The 19,534-nt window shown below is 58.6% G+C and overlaps 1 protein-coding gene across 1 annotated transcript; it reads right to left on the bottom strand.

Annotated features, from left to right (window-relative positions):
- Nucleotides 1–932: 932 nt before the first annotated feature.
- On the bottom strand, nt 933–7,161 carry LOC308240317 (extracellular matrix protein 2-like; the record flags this gene model as incomplete). The annotated part of the gene is made up of 7 exons (XM_080653205.1): nt 933–1,113; nt 1,566–1,892; nt 4,884–5,023; nt 5,722–5,879; nt 6,075–6,207; nt 6,616–6,731; nt 7,032–7,161. 7 exons carry the CDS (start codon nt 7,159–7,161, stop codon nt 933–935), a joined length of 1,185 nt encoding a protein of 394 aa, XP_080509331.1.
- Nucleotides 7,162–19,534: the final 12,373 nt, after the last annotated feature.

Here is a 19,534-nt window from a genome sequence, read left to right as displayed (position 1 = left end):
AGCAACTTTGGCCAGGGGACAGTGGCTGCTGGATCCCCAGGGCCAGGCCTGGCCTCCCAGAGACCAAGCGCTCCTTTTCCAAGAGTTGTTGAGCGGATGCCACTCTCCACCCTTCCCTGGCACCAGGTTGCACTGGGGACATCTGGATCCCACAGCCTTGGACGCCTGAGCCTGCCCCTGAGGGCTGTGGGGGCCGGGGGAGCTGGGGACCCACAGGCTAGCTTGGGGATGGGTGTGCGCCTGGGATGGGGGAACCAGGAGGAGGGCCCTGGGACCTTGAACAGGGGAAGAGGGTGAAGCAAGGTGTCCCTGGCCTGGGTGCAGTGGTAGATGTGGGCAGCTCCAGGACAAAGGGCCGGCACCATGGGCCTCCACGTCAGCCTCTTCTGCCAGCTAAGACCATCTCTTCTTCCTCCCCTCCCCTGCCCCCCAACAGGGATGCTTCGTGGATGACAGGCACTGATGCTGCTCTGAGCAACAGAGGCCAGTCTGGCCCCCAGATGGCTTGGGGACTTCAGGACCCTGGCCAGGGTAGATGAGGGTGAGGAGGCTCTTGAAGAAGCTTCCGGAATCAGGCACTCTCAACCCCCTGCTGATGAAGCAATGTCCAGGATGTGGGCTCTAGGGACTCCACACACAGTGGACATCCAACATACGCATGTGGCTTTGATCTAAGAGGGAGGGTGGGTGGGGGGAGGCTGGTGGAGGCCATGGGCTTGAATAAGACGCATTTATTATGTTCAAGTCCGAACCAGCAAAGCACCCCACCGGGCTGGTTACTAAGTGAAGGGGCCTCAGCAGTCCATGGGAAGAATCAGGGTGTTCTAGATCTTTCTCTAAGTGGTGCAAAGATCAAGTGGACCTGAGCCTGAGCCCCCTTTACCAGCCCTAAAGGAGGGTGTGTGTCGGGGGGAGCCCAGCAGGGGCGAGGTCTAGGAGCTTTCCTCTTCCCCCTGCTGGGGCTGGAGGACCACACTGTGGTAGGCCCGGATGCAGGAAAAGGCGGTGGGTGGGATGCGGCGCCTATCGATGAAGTTGTTCTCTAGGTGCGTGGAGATGAGGTTGGAGTCCTGGGCCGCTCGAGTGTCACAGATGGAATTCAGGGGCACGTGTCTGTGGAGTGGGGGTGGCAGGGCCGAGCAGAGGAGAAAAGACCCCAGGAAAGGGAGGCAGGCATCACACAAGAGTAGAGGAAGAGAGGGCCCCACAGTGAGGGGGCAGTGAGACCATTGTGTAGGGACAAGACCCCTGGGCAGAGGGCCAGACAGGTGGCTCAGCCCTTGCTGCTCTGGACTGGAGCTGTCCTACCTGCCCCTTGCCCACCCCCTGCCCAGATTCTGCTGTATGCTACCCTCCACCTGGGCACAGCCTCCCATCACACCAGCCGAGATGGGTGGATGGGGGGCGGTGAAGGATTCCCCCACAGCCCCACCCTCAGCCTCTGAGGCTGCAGGGCCCACAGGCCAGCCCTCCCTAGCCCACCATTAGGCAGGGCCTGATGGCTCAGCCCTGGCTGGATGGGAGAGGGGGGAAACTGCAGGACAGGCCCAGATGGGCAGCCCTACCTGATCTTGTTGTGGCTCAGACGCAGCACCTGCAGCCCCTTGAGGCTCAGCAGGCCTCGTGGGATGGCCTGCAGCTGGTTGTGATCCAGGAGCAGTTCTGCCAGGGAGGTGCGCAGGCCCCAGAAGGACACGTCATGGATGCCGTCAGCGCGCAGGCTGTTGTAGGACAGGTGCAGGAACTCCAGGCCCGGCTTCATGTGTGCAAACACGTAGCCGGGGATGCGCTCAATGTGGTTGTGGTGCAGCAGCAGGCGCCGGAGGCCCCGCGGCAGGAAGGAGGGGACGTGCACAAGTCGGTTGTGGGACAGGTCGAGGGTCTCCAGCTTCCTGTGGGGCACAGGGGTTCCAGGTGAGCTGATGGCGCCCAGCCACAAGTACCGGAACAGCTGGAACCCAGATCACAGTCCCTGGGCCACACCCAAGAGGAGAGTAGGAATTTGCCCTCACAGAAGACACAGTTAGCCCAGCTGGTGTAGCTCAGTGGTTGAGTGTTGACCTATGAACCAGGAGGTCATGGTTCGATTCCCAGTCTGGGCATGTGCCTGGGTTGTGGGCTCAGTCCTCAGTGTGGAGTGTGCAGTAGGCAGCCAATCAATGATTCTCTCTCATCATTGATGTTTCTACCTCTCCCTTCCTCTCTGAAACCAATAAAAAAATATATCCTACATAATAAAAGGCTAATATGCAAATTGTCCCCTTGACCGGGAGTTCGACCAGGAGTTCAACTGGGAGTTCAACCAGGGGGCAGGGCCGGTTGGCCAACCGCCCTCAGCTCCTCTCCCCAGCTGGCCCTACCCTTGATCTCTCCACCCCCCATTGGGAAGGGCTGGCCAGACCCCACCCATGCATGAATTTGTGCACTGGGCCTCTAGTATCCTATATAATAAAGAGGTAATATGCAAATTGACCCTCATGCCCTCACGTCACAAGATGGCCACCCCAACGCTGTCACAAGATGGCTGCCCCCACGTCATCACAAGATGGCCGCCCCACATTGTCACGAGATGGCCATCCCCCACATCATCACAAGATGGTCACCCCCATGTCATCACAAGATGGCCACCACAAGATGGCCACCCCCACATCATCACAAGATGGCCCCCCCCCACATTGTCACAAGATGGCCAGCAGGGGAGGGCAGTTGGGGGTAACCAGGCCTGCAGGGAAGGGCAGTTGGGGGTGATCGGGCTGGCAGGGGAGCAGTTAGATGTCAATCAGGCTGGAAGGGGAGCGGTTAGGGGGCTATCAGGCTGGCAGGCAGAATTTTTAGGGGCAATCAGGTAGGCAGGCAGGCGAGTGGTTGGGAGCCAGCAGTCCCAGATTGTGAGAGGGATGTCCGACTGACAGTTTAGGCCAGATTGGAGAGGGTGCAGGCTGGGCTGAGGGACACCCCCCCCCAGTGCACAAATTTCGTGCACCAGGCCTCTAGTATATATGTAAAGACACAGTCAGAGCTACACTGGACAATAAAGTACAAGTGGAGGGGCCTGCTATTTGGGGAAAGAGCGAAAGAACTGGGGGCAATTGAATTGTCACCTGCCTTTCCCACTTAGGCCTGTCCCTGCTTTGCCCTTCCTTGGCCCCACAGCCTTCTCCTTCCATCCCTACTCTCTTGTCCTCTTCTTGCCTCACCCAGGCTAAGCAGAAGAGAGACAGGGAGGAAAAGAAAATCAATCTCTCAGAGGGTCAAGGCTGGGGGACCCTAAGGGATCAGGGAGGCAGGTGGTGAAGCTCAGGCCTCCGTGAGCCCAGGTTGCTCCATGGTAGGTGAGAATAAGGGCTGGTCAGGGAGGTGATGCTTTTAGAAGGCCCAGAGCAGGGAAAGTGGCTTCTCTCTCAGTGACATCCCCCAGCCCCTGTAGGTGGGGTCAGCCCTTTGGCCTTGGGGCCCATGCTGTCCTCAGTCCTCAGGGCTGGGGACTCAGGTACCTCCAGAGCTTGTGGAGCCAGCAGCCCCCTCCCCTTCCATGATCCAGGGAAAAACTGGGTGGTGCCAGCAAGCGTTTGACTGGTTGACTGGCTGCCAGCCTCCCCCCTCCCAACCCCCCCCCCCCCTTGCAGGCCCCTGTGGCGTGGCGGGAGTGGAACAGTGGCTGGGCGGCTCCTCCCCAGGCTGCTGTCTGCTTTCCTTTGCCCCCTTGGCAAGAACAGGAAAGGAAAAAGGAATAATTAAACCCAAACATTCTGGTAACTTTTTCCTGGAACACGAGGATGCGGGGCGGGAGGCTCTGATCCCTGCAATAGTAGGTTGGACTATCTGTCGACCCCTGCTTGTCTCTCCATCCCCACCCTGCCCCCTCGGTGCTGGTGTTAGCACCCAAGGATTGGACCTCACCAGCCCTCCTGCTGATCCCGGGACCATGTCCTGACTCCTAAGGCAGTGCCTTTAAGGACCAGATCCCCTCCTGGATCCCTCCTGACAGCACCCCCACCCCAATGTCCAAACCAGATCAGGGGACTCATCCTAGAGCCTTCCTATAGTGGGATGAATAGTGGTCCCCAAAACATATGTCTACCCAGAACCTGTAAATGTGACATTATTTGGCAAAAGGGCCTTTGTACATGTAATGAAGTCAAGGATCTTGAGATGCCATCATCCTGGATTACCCTGGTGGGCCCTAAGTAAAATGACAGGTGTCCTTGTAAGACAGAAGAAGCTACATGAAGACAGAAGCAGAGACTGGAGTGATGTGGCCATGAGCCAAGAACACTTGGACCCACCAGAAACTAGAAGAGGCAGGAAGGATCCTCCCCTGGGGCTTCAGAGGGAGCATGGCCCTGCTGACACCTTGATTTTGGGGCCCTGGCCTCCAGAACCATAAGCAAGTCAATCTCTGTTGCTGTAAGTTGCCCAGTTTGTGGTAGTTTGTTGCAGCCACCCCAGAACACTCATACATTTCTCTTTCCTGTGCCCCCTCATCTCTTCCATGACTCTTCTTCCCTCTGTTGCCTCTTAGCTAAACCCAGTGCCAGGCCAGCTCTTACCACCTGCACTGCCCCTTCATCCAAGCCCATGGCACCTCTTGGGTGAGCTTCCTGGATGTCTGTAGGGCAAGTCCAGGCATGGGCGAGGGAAGGGGTTTCTGTGGCCTTGGGGATTCTGCCAGGTGGGAGACACAGGAAAATTGTGGAAGAGCACCTAGGCTACCCTGAGGACCTAGGCTACCCTGAGCTCTGGGTGGAGAGACGGGTGACTCAGGTGACTCTCTGCCTTCCCACCTGACTCCCTGGGTTTATTTGAGCACATCTTCCCTCTCTGGCCTCCAGGTGCCCACAGGGGTGAAGTTTGGGCAGTGCCAGGGTGGTGGTGGCACTCACGGGAGATCGATCCAAGCTCGGGGCGCCAGCCGGTCCTCCTGGAGCCGGTTGTTACTCAGCACCAGCACACTGAGGCTGCAGCTGCGGTTCAGCGTGCGCTCTGTCACCTCCTCGATGACGTTGGCACCCAGGTGCAGCTCCTAGGGCCAAGGCTCGGGGTGAGGGGCTCACTCCCTGGTGGCCTGGCCCTGCTCCCTGCCCCCTTCCTCCCGGCCCTGTCTGTGGTACTCGGATGCCACAGTCTCTGCTCCTCTCAGAGCCATGGTCACCTGTGCAAAGGATCCCAGCGACATCTGCCAGTGATGCCATGACTCCTCAGGGTCCCACAAGACACAGCCTCAGAGAATACCGCCAAGCGCAGGGGACCATGTGGCCCAGAGAGGGCAAGGACCTTGCTCAGGGACACCCAGTGGGTCCAGGAAAGTCCTGGAGGCCCAACTCTGGGCTCTTGGAAGGTGAGGTCAGGTGGAGGGGAGGCCTTTGGCGTTGAGGCCTGTGGGTTTATCATCAAAATTCCCCCCATGGGCCTTACCTGGTTTGGCTCTATGGATAGAGCATTGGCCTGTGGACTGAAGGGTCCCAGGTTTGATTCTGGTCAAGGGCACATGCTGGGTTGCGGGCTGGATCCCCAGTAGGGGACGTGCAGGAGGCAGCCGATCTATGATTCTCTCTCATCATTGATGTTTCTATCTCTCCCTCTACCTTCCTCTCTGAAGTCAATAAAAATACTTTTTAAATTAAAAAAAATACCCCCATGGGCAGCCCTACTAGCCAGCGGCAGATGCTCTGGTCATTTGGCCACGATACTGCCTGTCCCAGACTCGGGCCCGCATCTCACCTGCAGGGAGGCTGGTAGGCCGGGCGGGATGGTCCGCAGCCGGTTTCGGTCCAGCCTCAGGTACAGCAAGCTGCCCAGAGACTGTAAGGCCAGGGGGGAGATGTTCCCATCATGCAGCTGGTTCCCTTCCACCTCCAGCGTCAGCAGCTGGCTGAGCCCTGCAGGGTGGGTGGGCAGAGGGGCGCCTGAGCCAACTGCGGAGCCACTGGGAGCTGCCTGCTGCTGCTTTCTCCTCTGCCCTCCAACCAGGCTGCCCTGGGCAGCCCCTTCCCTCCCCCTCCCACAGCTTTCCAAGGCCTCCATGGCTGCCCAGGCCTGAGCCCTTTGTTCCCTGCCCCTGGGGCTGCCCGCACCCTGGAAGCTGCTGTGCTGCAGGCCCTGCAGGTGGTTGTCATTGAGCTTGAGCTCCTGCAGGGAGGCGGGCAAGGCCGGCACTGTGGACAGCCGGTTTCCATCCAGGTTCAGCCGCTTTAGCCGCGTCAGATTCTGGAAGTGGGTGGGGGAGAAGAAGGGGCTGGAGCTGGTGTTCTCTGTGGGCCAGGTCTGGGCCTGCTGGGTGTGGCTTTGGGCTTATCCCACCCAGGGGCACCCCTAATGGGTTGCATCACGGCTTCCTAGTTCCCGCTTAGATCAGGCCTGTCTGGGTTTCCAGAACCCCCCTTAGTTTCTCCCAGGAGTGCTGTTCCCTCATGGAACCCACAAATTTGTACTGCTCTCCACACTCCCAGTTATGGACTATGTCACCCCACATCATCCGTGCCCACCGTGCTGGGTACTCCGTGCTTCCTCTAGGCCTTGTCCCCTAGGCAGGGGTGGGTGAGGAGCCATGGATGCCTAGGGCCATTTGGGGCTGGCCCGGCCCCTGGGAGAGCAGGTGACAGGGCTGCTGCGCACCTTGAAGGCACCAGGGTGCAGGCCTCGGGCATCCAGCTTGTTCTTGCTCAGGTCCAACCACTCCAGGTTGGGCAGTCCCAGGAACGTGTGGGCCGGGATCTTGGCAATTTCATTCTCTGTGCACACACACAGGGCAGCCATGTTCCATGTGTCCTTGTCCCCCTCCCGTCTGCCACTCTGTACCTCCCCCACTCGGGCGGAGGCAGCAAGGACACACTCAAAGGAGCTGGCTCCTCTGCTGTCCCAGGTCAGAGCATCTTCTCCCTCCCAACCAGGACCCATGGGAAAGTGAACTATTTCCGGGGCACAGCGGGGTGGTGGCTACACTGGCCGAGGACCCACTAGCAGAGTAGCCTGGAGGTATGGCTGCCTCACCCCTGCTGCAGGGGTGAGTGTGGGGGAAGAAGACCACTCACCTGCCAGGTAGAGCGTGGTCAGGCCAGGGTCGGTCAGGGCAGGGATGTGTTTCATCTTGGCATTGCCACAGGCGATGGCCGCCTGGGCCAGGAGGCATGAGGCTGGCAGGGAGGGCATGGCCTGCTCCATGGTGCCTGGGTCCACAGGCCCATGCCCGTGCCCTCGCCTGCTTCCAGGCCTTCTCCGCCCACAGCCTGTGGTGTCTGGGATGCTGCTGCCACCGCAGCCTCGATTGCAGTCCTTCTTTTGTCGCCAGCCCCTTAGGCCACGGTGGTGGGAGGCCCCTGGAGAACAAGACGCAGCCCCAGCCCAGTCACATAGCAACAGGGGCCCACTGAGGGGCAGGGCCTTGCCCGGGGCCCTTAGATTTGCCAGCAGCTTGCCAGCTGGGCTGGAACACTGGGCCACTGGGCCTCTTTCCCTGGGCACCAAGGGTGAAGGCCCAAATTGGAGCTGAGGGTGGGGAAGGAGCCCTGCCTTAAAGAGCTCCCCTCTGGCCCCCCACGCGAGGGTCTAGGCTTGGGCACATTGAGAGTGGGGTGGGGTCTCAGTGGCTGGTGACTCTGGTGTGATTGGTAGCGGTTGGACCAAGTCTTGGCCTCTTCAGACTCACGCACAGCCTGTCACCCCCACAGTTCCACCTGGGGGCTGCCTGTCCTGGCCAGTCCTCACCTTTGAGGTGCCTCATGGGCTTCAGGCTCCTTCTCCTAGCCTCCCAGACTGCTGCCTTCCTGTCCCGGCCTCTCAGCAGCCACTGTGCCCTCTTGCACTGGAGGGAGGAGGGAAGGGGGTCTCGCTGGTCCTTTAAGGACCTGAGTATGGCCACCTGAGGCCCTGCTGCCTCAGCCCCCACTGCAGCTTCAGCCTGGGCGGGGCCTGCTCTTGTTCTTAGGCTACTTGGGGTGACTCCTCTGGGCCAACCCTGGCCTGGCAGGGGCCTTTAAGCTGAGTTTGGGGGGCTGGGTGGGGGCTCCATGGGCACCCTCCTTGGAGGTGGGCCACGCCTGTGCCCAGTCCAGCTGCCCATCCTCAGGCCTGTGCCAGCCACTGTTCTTGGGAATGGGTTGCCCCCTGCAGAAGGAGCTGGTTCAGGCTGGGGTGGCCAGGACCCCTGAATGGCTGAGAGGCCACACCTCCTTCCCCCTAGCTGGGGGTCAGCTACAGGCTAGAAGCCCTCTTACTTTCTTTTTTTTAATCCTCACCTGAGGGTATATTTTCATTGATTGTTAGAGTGGAAGAGAGAGGGAAAGACAGAGAGAGAAACATTGATGTGAGAGAAACACATGGGTTAGTTGCCTCCTACACGAGCCCCAACCAGGGCCCAGGCCAGGGAGGAGCCTGCGACTGAGGTACATGCCCTTGACTGGAATCGAACCCGGGACCCTTCTCTCTGCAGGCCGACGCTCTATCCACTGAGCCAACCCGGCTAGGGCGCCCTCCCGCTTTCTCTCTGTGCCCAGGCCTCACAGCTGCCTTTCTGTCCTCTCTCCAGGAGCTCCCATCCTTTTGTCACAGACCCCCAAGGCCATCAAGTGTCAGAGATTTCCTGGTCTCCTCCCCATCTTTTCCCCAGCGTAGGGGACCCCTAGCACCAGAGTCACCCTGCCTGCCTCTCAGGACTGAGGCAGCTCTTTACTGCTGGAGACCCTCCATCCTGTTGGGACAAGGCATAGGGAGGCCCCAGGGGTGGGCACAGGAGGGCTTCAGTGGCCCGGGCAGAGGGGCTGGGCCTGCTCCTATGCCTCCGGGGCCCTGTGGGTGCTGCCTGGGCAGGAGGGTGGGCATAGCCTCTGGAGATCCGAAGGGGTTGCTGCCACCTGGCAGCTTGCTTTCAGAAGTGGGAGCCCCAGTACCTGCTGGGAGGGGAGGTTGCTGGGGGCAAGGCAAGCCCAGAGGCCACTTAAAGGGGCCATCAGCCATGGCTAAGGAGGGGCAATAGCCCCCAGGCCTCCCTTCCACTGCGTGGCGGTCCTGTTTAACCAGTACTGACCATAAGCCTCCCTGCAGGTCCACCCCTGGCCCTTCCTCTCCCACCCCCAGGCCTGGGGATGGGCCGACAACCACTGGCCACACCATAGCTGGTTTCCTGGGACCCCTTGTGCCAACCCACCCCAGCCCCGGGTCCCCCACTTCCAACCTCCTATGCTTCTCTCAGTCTCCCCAGCAGGCCCAGGACAGCCAGCTCAGCTCCCCAACCAGCAAATCCAGATCCATTCTTCCAGCCCCACTGCAGTGGCCCCTCCTGGGCGGGGGGCTCTCACTTCCCCTGCTCCCACCCTGCAGGATGGGCACAGGGCTTCTAAGAATCTGCAGTCCACCCCATGCCCTCCAGGGATGGTTCCCTGGGGCCGTGGGCCCCTCCAAGGGCCCTCCTGCACCCAAGGTGGGCAGCCTTGGGTGACCAGCTTTCTTTCCCTCTGCCCCAGCCCCAGGGGGTTCCACTGGTGGGACAGGGCGCCCCCCTCCTGCCAGCCTCCTCTTGCTGGTGCCACCTACTCACCATCGGGACACCCAGGCACCACGGGCAGCAGCAGCTGCAAGGCGGGCAAGCCCGTGGGGGGTGGTGGGGCCATGGGCTCTCTCAGGCTCGGCCTCTTCTTAGCCAGGGCCCCTCCAGGGCAGCACCCCACCCAGAGAGCCAGGACAGGGAGCAGCATGGTCTTCATGGCCCCTGTGCTCAGGCCACGCAGGGCGCGTCGGCAGAGAGAATGAATAGCTGGGAGTGGTGGCCCTGGCAGAAAGGACACCTCGGATGGCACCGGACAGTCCCGCTCCCTGAGTTCCTGGCCCTGGCTGCAGTGCTCCGAGCCTTCCCCACCCTGGCCCTCCCCCAGGGAGCCCCCTCCAAACACACCTCCCCAGGCCTTGCTCCCCACTTCCCCCAGCATCCCCTGCTCCCACCTGAGGAGAAAGGCAGATTGATTTTTTCTTGGGCCTCAGCGCTCTCGCTACTTTCCCGTAAGGCCCGCATTTATTCTCCACTGGCCCGAGCCCAGTGGCCCCCATGAATGAGGCTTCTGTCTCTGCACACAGCGGGCCTGTGAGGCCCACCGCAGAGCAGGCCGCCTACCCGAGGCTGCCAGGTCCTACCTCCGTGGCTGGGAAAGGAGAGGGGCCGGGCCTCGGGTCCTCAGGAGAGGGGGCAGGTGCCAGGCTATCTGGGCAATGGCGGCTCTAGCACTTTGGGGAACCTGTGCGCCAATGCTGAGGACTCCCAATTCCAGGGGAAACAGACACATGGGCAGAGCCAGGGTGGCTAGTTGGATCCAGCCCTTGGGGCCACAAGGCGACCTGGGCATGGGCACTGGGTCCTTCTACTAACACCTTGCCTACCTCTGGGCAGTGCCCTTCCCTCCAGGCCTCTACGAGCTCCTTCATAAAATGGAGTGGTCCCAGCCCATGTGGCTCAGTGGTTGAGTGTCAACCTATGAACCAAGAGGTCATGGTTTATTTATTTATTTATTTATTTATTTATTTATTTATTTTGTCTTTTTTTTTTTAAATTGTTTGAAGTATTACAAATAGTAGTACATATGTCTCTTTTTTCCCCCCCATTGACCTCCCCCCAAGAGGTCATGGTTTAATTCCCGGTCAAAGGGACATGCCCAAGTTGCGGGCTCGATCCCCAGTGGGAGGCGTACAGGAGGCAGCCGACCAATGATTCTCTCTCATCATTGATGTTTCTCTCTCCTGCAACCGAGGTACATGCCCTTGACCGGAATCGAACCCGGACCCTTCCATCTGCAGGCCGACGCTCTGTCCACTGAGCCAACCCGGCTAGGGTGCCCTCCCTCTTTCTCTTTGTGTCCAGGCTTCACTTCTGCCTTTCTGCCCTCTCTCTAGGAGCTCCCATCCTTTTGTCACAGACCCCCCAAGGCCCTGTGCTCCCCCTAGCTTGTCAGCTCTGTGAGTGCAGGGAGCTGGCCATGTGCACCGCACACAATGCCTGGCCCACTGCAGGGGCTCAGGAATGTTTGATGAGTGAAGAATCCATTCTCCAGTGCCCCTGATGACAGTGGTTACACTGGGACCTGGGGCTCTTGGCCAAGAAGTCTGGGGATACCTGTGAGATGGCCTTGCTCAGGCCACTGTCAGGCTGCCCAGGCCAGGGGTCCCCGAAGAGATGGCAGCCCATGGTCCACACACACTCCAATCTGGGATGGGGGCACAGCCAGGGGGTCACATGCCCTGTGGCTCAGAGGGGCACCTGTAGGTCAGGATGGGACAAGATGGAAAGGACGCCAGGGTGGAGCAAGCATCAAAGAAGAGGGTGTCTGACAAAGGCCCAGGGCCAGTCCTCAGAGGGCCCCATCCCCAAGCCAAGGGCAGGCGGGGGGTGGGGGACAGCCAAGAGGCTGGGCTCACCATGAGGCTCCTCAGGGCCAGCATTGAGGAAGCTTTTCCTACAGCTCTGTCCAGTGTTGACTTATGTTTGGAAGCGATTTCAAAAAATGAGTTAATTGTGGGCAAGGCTGGGGTGCCGGAGAGGGTGGGGGAGGGGTGGAGGCGGATCAGGGCTGGGAAGAGCTGTAGGGAAGGAGCTTCCCATCACCACCTGGGGTTCAAGGTCTCAGTCTGGGGCCACATGGGAGTGCGTGAGACCTGGGAAAGGTTGGAGAATGGTCAGGGCGGGGCATCCCTGGCAAGTGGGCCCCTCAGCCTCTGCCCACTTGGGTCCGGGTAGCAGTGAGATGGACAGCACACAGGGTGCAGCAGGGACACCCCATCCCCTGTCCCATCCAGGGCTCTGGTTCACAGCCTGAATCTGGGACCATGCCACACGCAGACTAGAGACAGGGACTGTCTGGGGAGTGAGCATGAGCAAGCACCTTGGGAGCCAAGGATGAAGCCGCCATGTGCCTGTGTGTTCATAGGTGACACACGATGTCCCGGGCTGGCAGTCTGCTGAAGATGGGGGAGGGGAGTACTTAGGCATGAGAGGCTCAGGTGTGACTCAGAGACTCATCAAGATTTGCGAGATTTGCAAGATTTACGCAGGAATCCTGGAAGACTGAGCCCGCCCCCCCCGCAGGCCCCCCCCCCCCCCCCGCCCAACCTTCAGGACAGAGAAGGAAAGAAGAGGGAGCCTGGCTCATCTAAGTCAGATGCCAGAGGCCAGGCCTCCTGCCTTCCCCTGAGGTGGGCCCTTGGAGACAACTGTGGTGGGAGTCCCAACCCTCCCCCTGCCTGGGGATGGATTCTGGAATTCTGCCCCCCAACCCATTTCCCCTGTTCGCTGCTCCCCAGGCGCTGACTAAACATCCTGCCATCTGGTTCCCATTAGCTGGGCTGGGGGTGGGGGAAGTCTGCTCCCAGGTTCTTTGGCACAGTGGCCCGGAGAAGGGAGGGACCCTTGCTCCTACTCACCTAGGCAGGAAGGGGCGAGGCCTGGCCGCTCACTTCCCCATCTCCCGGGGGAGTCCTGTCCTAGATGCCCTTCCCCCGTGGGGGGCCCAGTGGCCACCTACTTTGCCCTGTCTCAGGGTGCCCAGCCATCCTGGGGACCTTGAAGAGCCAACTTGCAGGGGTCTCAGCAGAACCAGAGGGGCCTTCATGTGCCTGCCCCTCTTGCACACATAGCTCACTCGTGGACTTGGGCTGAGGCAGGCAGGGCCCCTAGCCAGCACTACCCGAGCCGGTGTCTGGAGCACAGGGTGGGAGAGTGTCGACATTTTCCAGGAATCAGCGATGCAGCCCAGGGTTGCTGGAAAGAGTTTTGGGCTCTCAGCCGTCCCTGGACGGACAGGCCATTTAATGTCAGGAGTAAGCCTCCCTGCTCAGGGCCTCAGTCTCGTCATCTCAATGTGGTGGACATGGGCTCCTTAGAAAGTTCTAGAATCCGAGAGCTGGAAGGGGCCTAGAGAAACGGCATTAGCTGATCAAGGTCCCTTCTAGCTGCACAATCTCAGAATTCTAAGGGCAAGGAAGAGACTCCGACCCCTTTTTTCCCATGCCCTTCCCTTCCATGTGGCCCACTGTCCAAACATGTGTGCACACCCAGCACAAGTTGGGACTCAAATTGGCAGCTCAGAGGATGTCAAAGCAACATTCTTTGTCCCTCAGGGCTCCTTAGAACTTCACAGCTGAGCCCTCTCCACCCACCAAAGGAGGACTGGAGAATGGATTCTTCACTCATCAAACATTCCTGAGCCCCTGCAGTGGGCCAGGCATTGTGTGCGGTGCACATGGCCAGCTCCCTGCACTCACAGAGCTGACAGTCTAGTGGGGAGCACAGGGACCCCATTGGAAGGAAAGGGGCTGGTTGCAATGATTGGAGGGAGGGGCATTTCTGACAGGGGATCATATGAGGACAGTGAGAAAGTGACATTTGGATGGAGACGTGAGTGAAAAGGAGATAGCCACACAAAAGGAACTCAAGCAAAGAGCCCTCCATAAAAGGAGGCACAGCCAGTGCAAAGGCCCTGAGGCAGGAAAGTTTGGGGCCCAATGTGAGAACCAGCAAGGGACCACCAGTGTGGTGGAGCATGCTAAGTTAGAGGTGAAGTTCGCGAGGGCAGGCCAATTTTGCCTTAGATCTTGAAGGAAACAGGGACCTACTGTGGACTTCTTTTTTTAAATCCTCACCCGAGGGTATTTTTTCCACTGATCTCTAGAAAGTGGAAGGGAGGGAGGAGGGGAGAGAGAGAGAGAGGGAGAGAGAAACATCGATGTAAGAGAAACACACCAATTGGTTGCCTCCCACAAGTGCCCCTACCGGGGCTGGGGAACCTGTAACTGAGGTACGTGCCCTTGAATGGGAATCAAACCCATGACCCTTCAGTCCTCAGGCCAAAGTTCTAATCACTGAGCCAAACCGGCCAGGGTTCTACTGTGGATGTACTTACTAGTACATGATCTCATCCTATATAATCCTATATAATAAAAGGCTAATATGCAAATTGACCAAACAACATAGTGACAACCAGTCAGTCACTATGACACGCACTGACCACCAGGGGCAGACACTCAATGCAGGAGCTGCCCCCTGATGGTCAGTGCACTCCCACAGGGGTAGCACAGCTCAGCCAGAAGTTGGGCTCAGGGCTGGCAAGCGCAGTGGTGCAGGAGCCTCTTCCACCTCTGTGGCAGCGCTAAGGATGTCCGACTGTCCTGTGGGGAGCAGGCCTAAGCCGTCAGTCAGACATCCCCCGAGGGCTCTGGGACTGTGAGAGGGCACAGGCCAGGTTGAGGGCCTCTCCCCTCCCTCAAGTGCATGACTGGCCCAGGGTGGATGCTGCAGGTGGAGGAAGAGGGTAGAGTCAGAATTGTGGGCCAAGTGAGCCTGGGGCAGAAGCTGGGAGTCCAGCTCGCCCTGTCAAGGGTGAGGCTGGTGATTAAGACAGTCAAGCAGAGACATCTAGAAGGCAGTTCCATGTGTGAATCTGGAGTTCAGGGCTAAGGTCTGGGCTGCTTGTCCTGCCCTTATATGATCTGTCATTTGACAAGTGCATCAAACCCCCTACTGGGTGCCAAGCCTTCTGCCAGGGCCCAGGCCAGAACTCTGGCTCTGCAGCCAGAGACACACCTTTGTGGTGATCCCCAGAGCATGGGAGCAGGCCTGTTCTCTCTCTCTCTCTTTTAACATTTTTAAAAATGTTTTTTAAATTGATTTTTTTAGAGAGAGAGGAAGGGAAAGGGAGAGAGAGAGTTAGAAACATCGATCAGCTGGGGATGGAGCCTGCAACCCCAGCATGTGCCCTGACCCGGAATTGAACCGGCGACCTCTTGGTGCATGGGACGACGCCCAACCAACTGAGCCACCCGGCCAGGCCAGGCCCGTTCTTGAACCTTCCACATTGTGTCTGAGTAACATCCAGAGCAGTGTGTGCATGTGCACATGTGCACTCGGATGCTGGGTCTACCCGTGGGGCGCATGTTCACACATCTATGGTATATAAATCAATGTACAGGGGCCTTTTCCCTCTTTAAGCTTTGAGAAGAGAAAAGCCAAACTTTCCATGTCCTCTTCCTGTTGCCAGCAATTTCTTCCCAAGAGAAAAACTCATCTTGTTTTAATGCCATTGAAACCTCAGAGGATCTGGTCCCAATTAAATGACTTTGCTTGTAGATGCTTTTGTGAGCACTAAATACATCAGTGATCCAGACTCGTGTCGCGCCTGCTTGCCCGAGACCTGGTGTTCCTGAGCGAGCAAGTGGGAGAGAGAGACAGTAAGGCAGACAGAGACAGAGAGGGGAGGAGGGAAGGGGTACGCAGAACCCCAAATGGGACAGTGAAGGCTGGGGATGGGGTGGCGGGTAGTTAGGTGCACAGAGAGAGGGGGCAGAGGCCTTCAGCTGCTGCAGAGTGCGTGTCCCTGGAGAGGGTGACAGTGGGAGGTGGAAGGAGGGGGCAGAGTGCAGTAAGGGTGGCTTTGGGACAAAAAAGGTCCCAGGTGGGGGATATGGCTGGGTTGAAGGAGTAGGGCCATGATTAGGATGAGGGCATGTGGGGAATCATTTCACATCTCCCTCCCTGTCTGAAACCCCATTTGGTCCCTGCCAATAACGTGGGACCTGCTAGATCCCAGTGGAAGCTGCCCGTGGCCCTCCAGGTGGGCATCGAGGGGGCTCAGGCAGAAGACAGAGTCTGGGCAGAAACCAGGGCTCCTGCTGGCCTGGGGGCAAGGGAGCCAGAAGCCGAGGTCGAGCGCCCCCTCCCCCACCCAGCCGGGCATGTTCATGTTCCAGTCCTGGCGCCCGAATCTCCAGCTCCAGACGCATGTGACTCAGCCCTGCCGGCCTTGCCAAGCCGTCTAGACCCGAGTGTCTCCCCGCGGAGGGGGCCATCCCGCCTGCCATTTCCTCTCCCGCCGCTACTGCCACAGGGGTGGGGGTGGGGGTGGGGGTGAGGGGAGAGGCTGAGGCCCCCACCGCACACATGCCATTTTCTCACCCCTCACTGAGCCCCGAACTCTGCCAGACTGCTGCAAACAGGAGGGAGAGGAACCCAAAAGCCCATGGGGACCTGGCCTGGGTGTCCACCATGTGTGGGGCCTAGAGAAAGGGGATGTGAAGACCCCGGCCCTGGCCTCTGCCCCCATCTGTGTAGGTGCCACCCCTGACTCCACTGAGGCCAGGGGCTCACTTGTGGGTACACCAGGCACACACAGCCTGGCTCTATCCACCCCCCTACAAACACCTCGGATCTCAAGTGAGATTCACCCTCAGAGGGGAGAGGCCCTAGGAATGGGCTGGGATCTGATGGGGGGAGGGGGTGTCCTGGGCGTGTGCAATGTGCTCTTGCAGGAGCTTGTGTCCTGGGAGTGGGTGGCATCCACTTAGCTTGGAGGGCCCCTCAGAGGCAGGAAGTGGCAGTGGGGCTGGCTCTCCAGCTGCCCTTGCCTGGGGTTGTCATGGTCCCTACCCTAGCATAGGGACCAGAAGAGACAGGAAGAGAAGGCCAAGGTCTCAGCGCGGCATCTCCATCCTCATGTGCCAGTGGACTCCCAATGTGGACATGAGCCTAGAATGAGAACATTCTAGAATTGGCAGTCATCAGTTAGCTCCCGTGTTGACCATCTCATCCATTGAGTGCTAGGACCACTAGACTCCTCCAGGCCCACACTCATGGTAAGTGCACATCTGTCAGGCCCATAGTGGCAGATCTGGAACCCTCCAGATTTATGCCATCCCAGTAGCTTAAAAAGGGGAGAGGGAGAGAGAGAAACATCAATGATGAGAGAGAATCATTGACTGGCTGCCTCCTGCTGCCCCCCCACCCCCACCCCGCACTGGGGATTGAGCCCACAACCCAGGCATGTGCCCTTGACCGGAACCCAGGACCCTTCAGTCCGCAGTCTGATGCTCTATCCACTGAGCAAAACCGGCTAGGGTGGTCCTCCTTTTCTTACTGGATAATCTTAGGGGTCAGTAGACTGGAGGGAGCCTCTGTCCTCCAAGGCTGCCGCCTTTCTGGGGCAGGAGTTGATGGGTCCTGTGGGGCAAGGTCTTCATCCCTGCTGGATGCAGCAGATGCCAATCCGTCTCCTCTTCCTGGAGAGGTAAACCCTTGAACTTCAGATTTTATTGGCGATATTTGTTGGGGGGCCTCTGATGAAGATTCACCTCGCACCCCAGGGTCCGCTGCTCAGGCAGCTGGAACAGTGGGGTTGAGATGCTCTTGCCCCTCCCTCCCCCTTTGCCCAGTGCCCTGCACAGCTCCCACAGAGAGCCTGCTGCTCTAGGGCAGGGAGGCCATCGGGTGAAGCTGCCTGGCTGGCTGTACATTTCTGCACAGAGTGAGGTGCTTCGTGTGGTGGCTGCCTCGGCCTCCACTGCCTGCCAGCCTGTCCGTGGCTCAGTGGGGCCACTGTCTGTCAACTGGTCTCATTTTCCAACCTGTTTTCCAAGCACTGACATATGGCTGAGGCCCTGCTGGGATCCATGGCCAAGTTTCCTCCATGATCAGGAGGTTGGCTCTTGCTGCATGCAGTGTCTGGGTCTGCCCCACGCCCTATGGTATCCTCTGATCACTCCCACACCTCTGCACCCCCCCTTCCCCAAAGAAGGGTTCTTCAGTCCCATTTTCAGCCCCTGACCCGCACAGGCCTCCCTCACAGAACCCAGGGGCTCTGGGCAGGAATGACCCTTGGAGAGCTGTTCACTCCTTCACTGTAGCAACCCATCCCCCCACATCCCTACTTGCCCCTCCCTCCTCCCCGGGCCTTGCACACCTAAAGCAGGGAGCTCCCTCCCTTTTCAGGCAGCAAGCTAGTATTTAGACAGTGCCCTCTGGGAGAAGTACTTCCTTGTATTGAGCTTGAATGCACATTTCCAGAAGTTTCTACCACTCAGCCCTTTCTTCCCCACAGTAGTCTCTGTTGCCATCCCAGCCTCCAGCTTTTCCAGTAGAGGGTGCCTGGGAGGCACCATGATTAGGGGGTGATGTGGGCAGGGAGGCTGGAGCCTGCTGCTGCGTACTCAGCAGCATCTCCATGGGCTGAGGGCTGGCCAGCAGGTCCTCTATGTAGGCAGATGGACCCCATCAGCCCTTGAGATGTCCTTCCTGCCCTCAAGGCCCTGCCAATCTCTCTGCGTCCCACCCTGTGCTGTAGACAGAGCTGCTGAGCTGGGAAAGGGCTGCTTAGAGTACTGGCTCCATCGGGCTGGGTGGAGAAGGGGAATTTTCTTCCAGAATACACTGGGGCTGGTTTCTTCCTGATCCTCAGGAGCAGAGGATATGGGGAGGGTGGGGGAGGCCACCACATTGCCGTGGTTTCTCCCGCCAAATTCCCCAGTCCTAGGAAAGATCCACAGGAAAAAAACCCACAAAAATTTGAACGTCTGAGCTGGGGCTGTGATTGCAATGAAATTTTTTAAAAAGAAAGAAAAACAAAAAGAGATTTAGAAAACAACCCAAAATCCCTACAGCCCTCAGAGGCCAGAAGGGCCCAAGGCAGCAGCCACATGGGAGGGGGAGAGGGTCTTAAGGTGCTTTGCCTGTCATTGGGTCCCTGGGCCCCTGGGCCAGGGCTGGCTGTCCCTTCAGCTCAAATTCTGAGGCTCCGTGTCCTCAGAATAGATTGGAATTACAAACTATTCAGTAAGGCCTCAGGCCCTACCGCACAAGGCCAGGCTGGGGTCCTTTCCTGTTAGCCCAGATTCCTGCCCACCCCCTCCTCCCAGACAGAGCTGAGCCCTCTCCTGTCACTCAGCTGACTGCAGTTGCTTCCTGCCAGGTCCCCAGGTCTCCCTGCCTCTAGATTTGTCCCCTGATCCCACCCTTCAGGAAATGGCAGGGCGAGGCACGGAGGAGGGATAGACCCTGGAGAGGACAGAGGAAGGCTGGTAGCCACTGCCTGCCACTCCTTGGGCATTAGCCACCCTCCAGCTCCTTCCCACCTAATCTGATCAGCAGGTCTTGGGGATGTGGGCATTCACTGAGCTGGGGGCTTTAGAAGTATGGGAGATGACCAGCTGACAAATTTAATTCCACACTTATTTTGAGAGATGCAAAGAAATGTGTAAGTGGACAAGGCAGAAAGGAGCCACAGAGCCTTCCATGAAGGCCAAAGACTGTCTAGGGCAGTGGTCGGCAAACTGCGGCTCGCGAGCCACATGCAGCTCGTGAGCCGCTCTGTTGACTAATGAGTTTGCCAACCACTGGTCCAGGGGAGGAGGAGGGGGAAGTATCAGAGCCCAGCATAATAACAGTAAACTTTTATTCTTACATAGTGCTTTTTATGTGCCAGGTACTGTCCTAGGTATTTTCTAGGATTTATTTCCTCATTCCATCCTCCTCATAGCAACCCAATGAAGTAAGTGCTCTCATTACTCCCATTAAGTGAGGTTAGGTAACCCGCTCCTAATCACACAGCTAGTGACTGTTGGGGTCGGATTCGAACACAAGAAATTCCCCTTTAACTCTAGTTGTGTGGGAAATAGGAGCTAGAGCATAGCGCTGGGAGAAGGAACACAGGTCCCAGTTCCACTCAGTCCCCAAAACTGCCCTTCATCCTCCCAGGGAGAACCCGACCAAGGAGCGCCCTCTCCTGGAGGAGGT

The sequence above is a fragment of the Plecotus auritus genome (assembly GCF_963455305.1).
Source record: "Plecotus auritus genome assembly, chromosome: X".
NCBI lineage: Eukaryota > Metazoa > Chordata > Mammalia > Chiroptera > Vespertilionidae > Plecotus > Plecotus auritus.
Note: the sequence above shows the minus strand (reverse complement) of the source record. Positions and strands in the feature narration are given on the sequence as shown.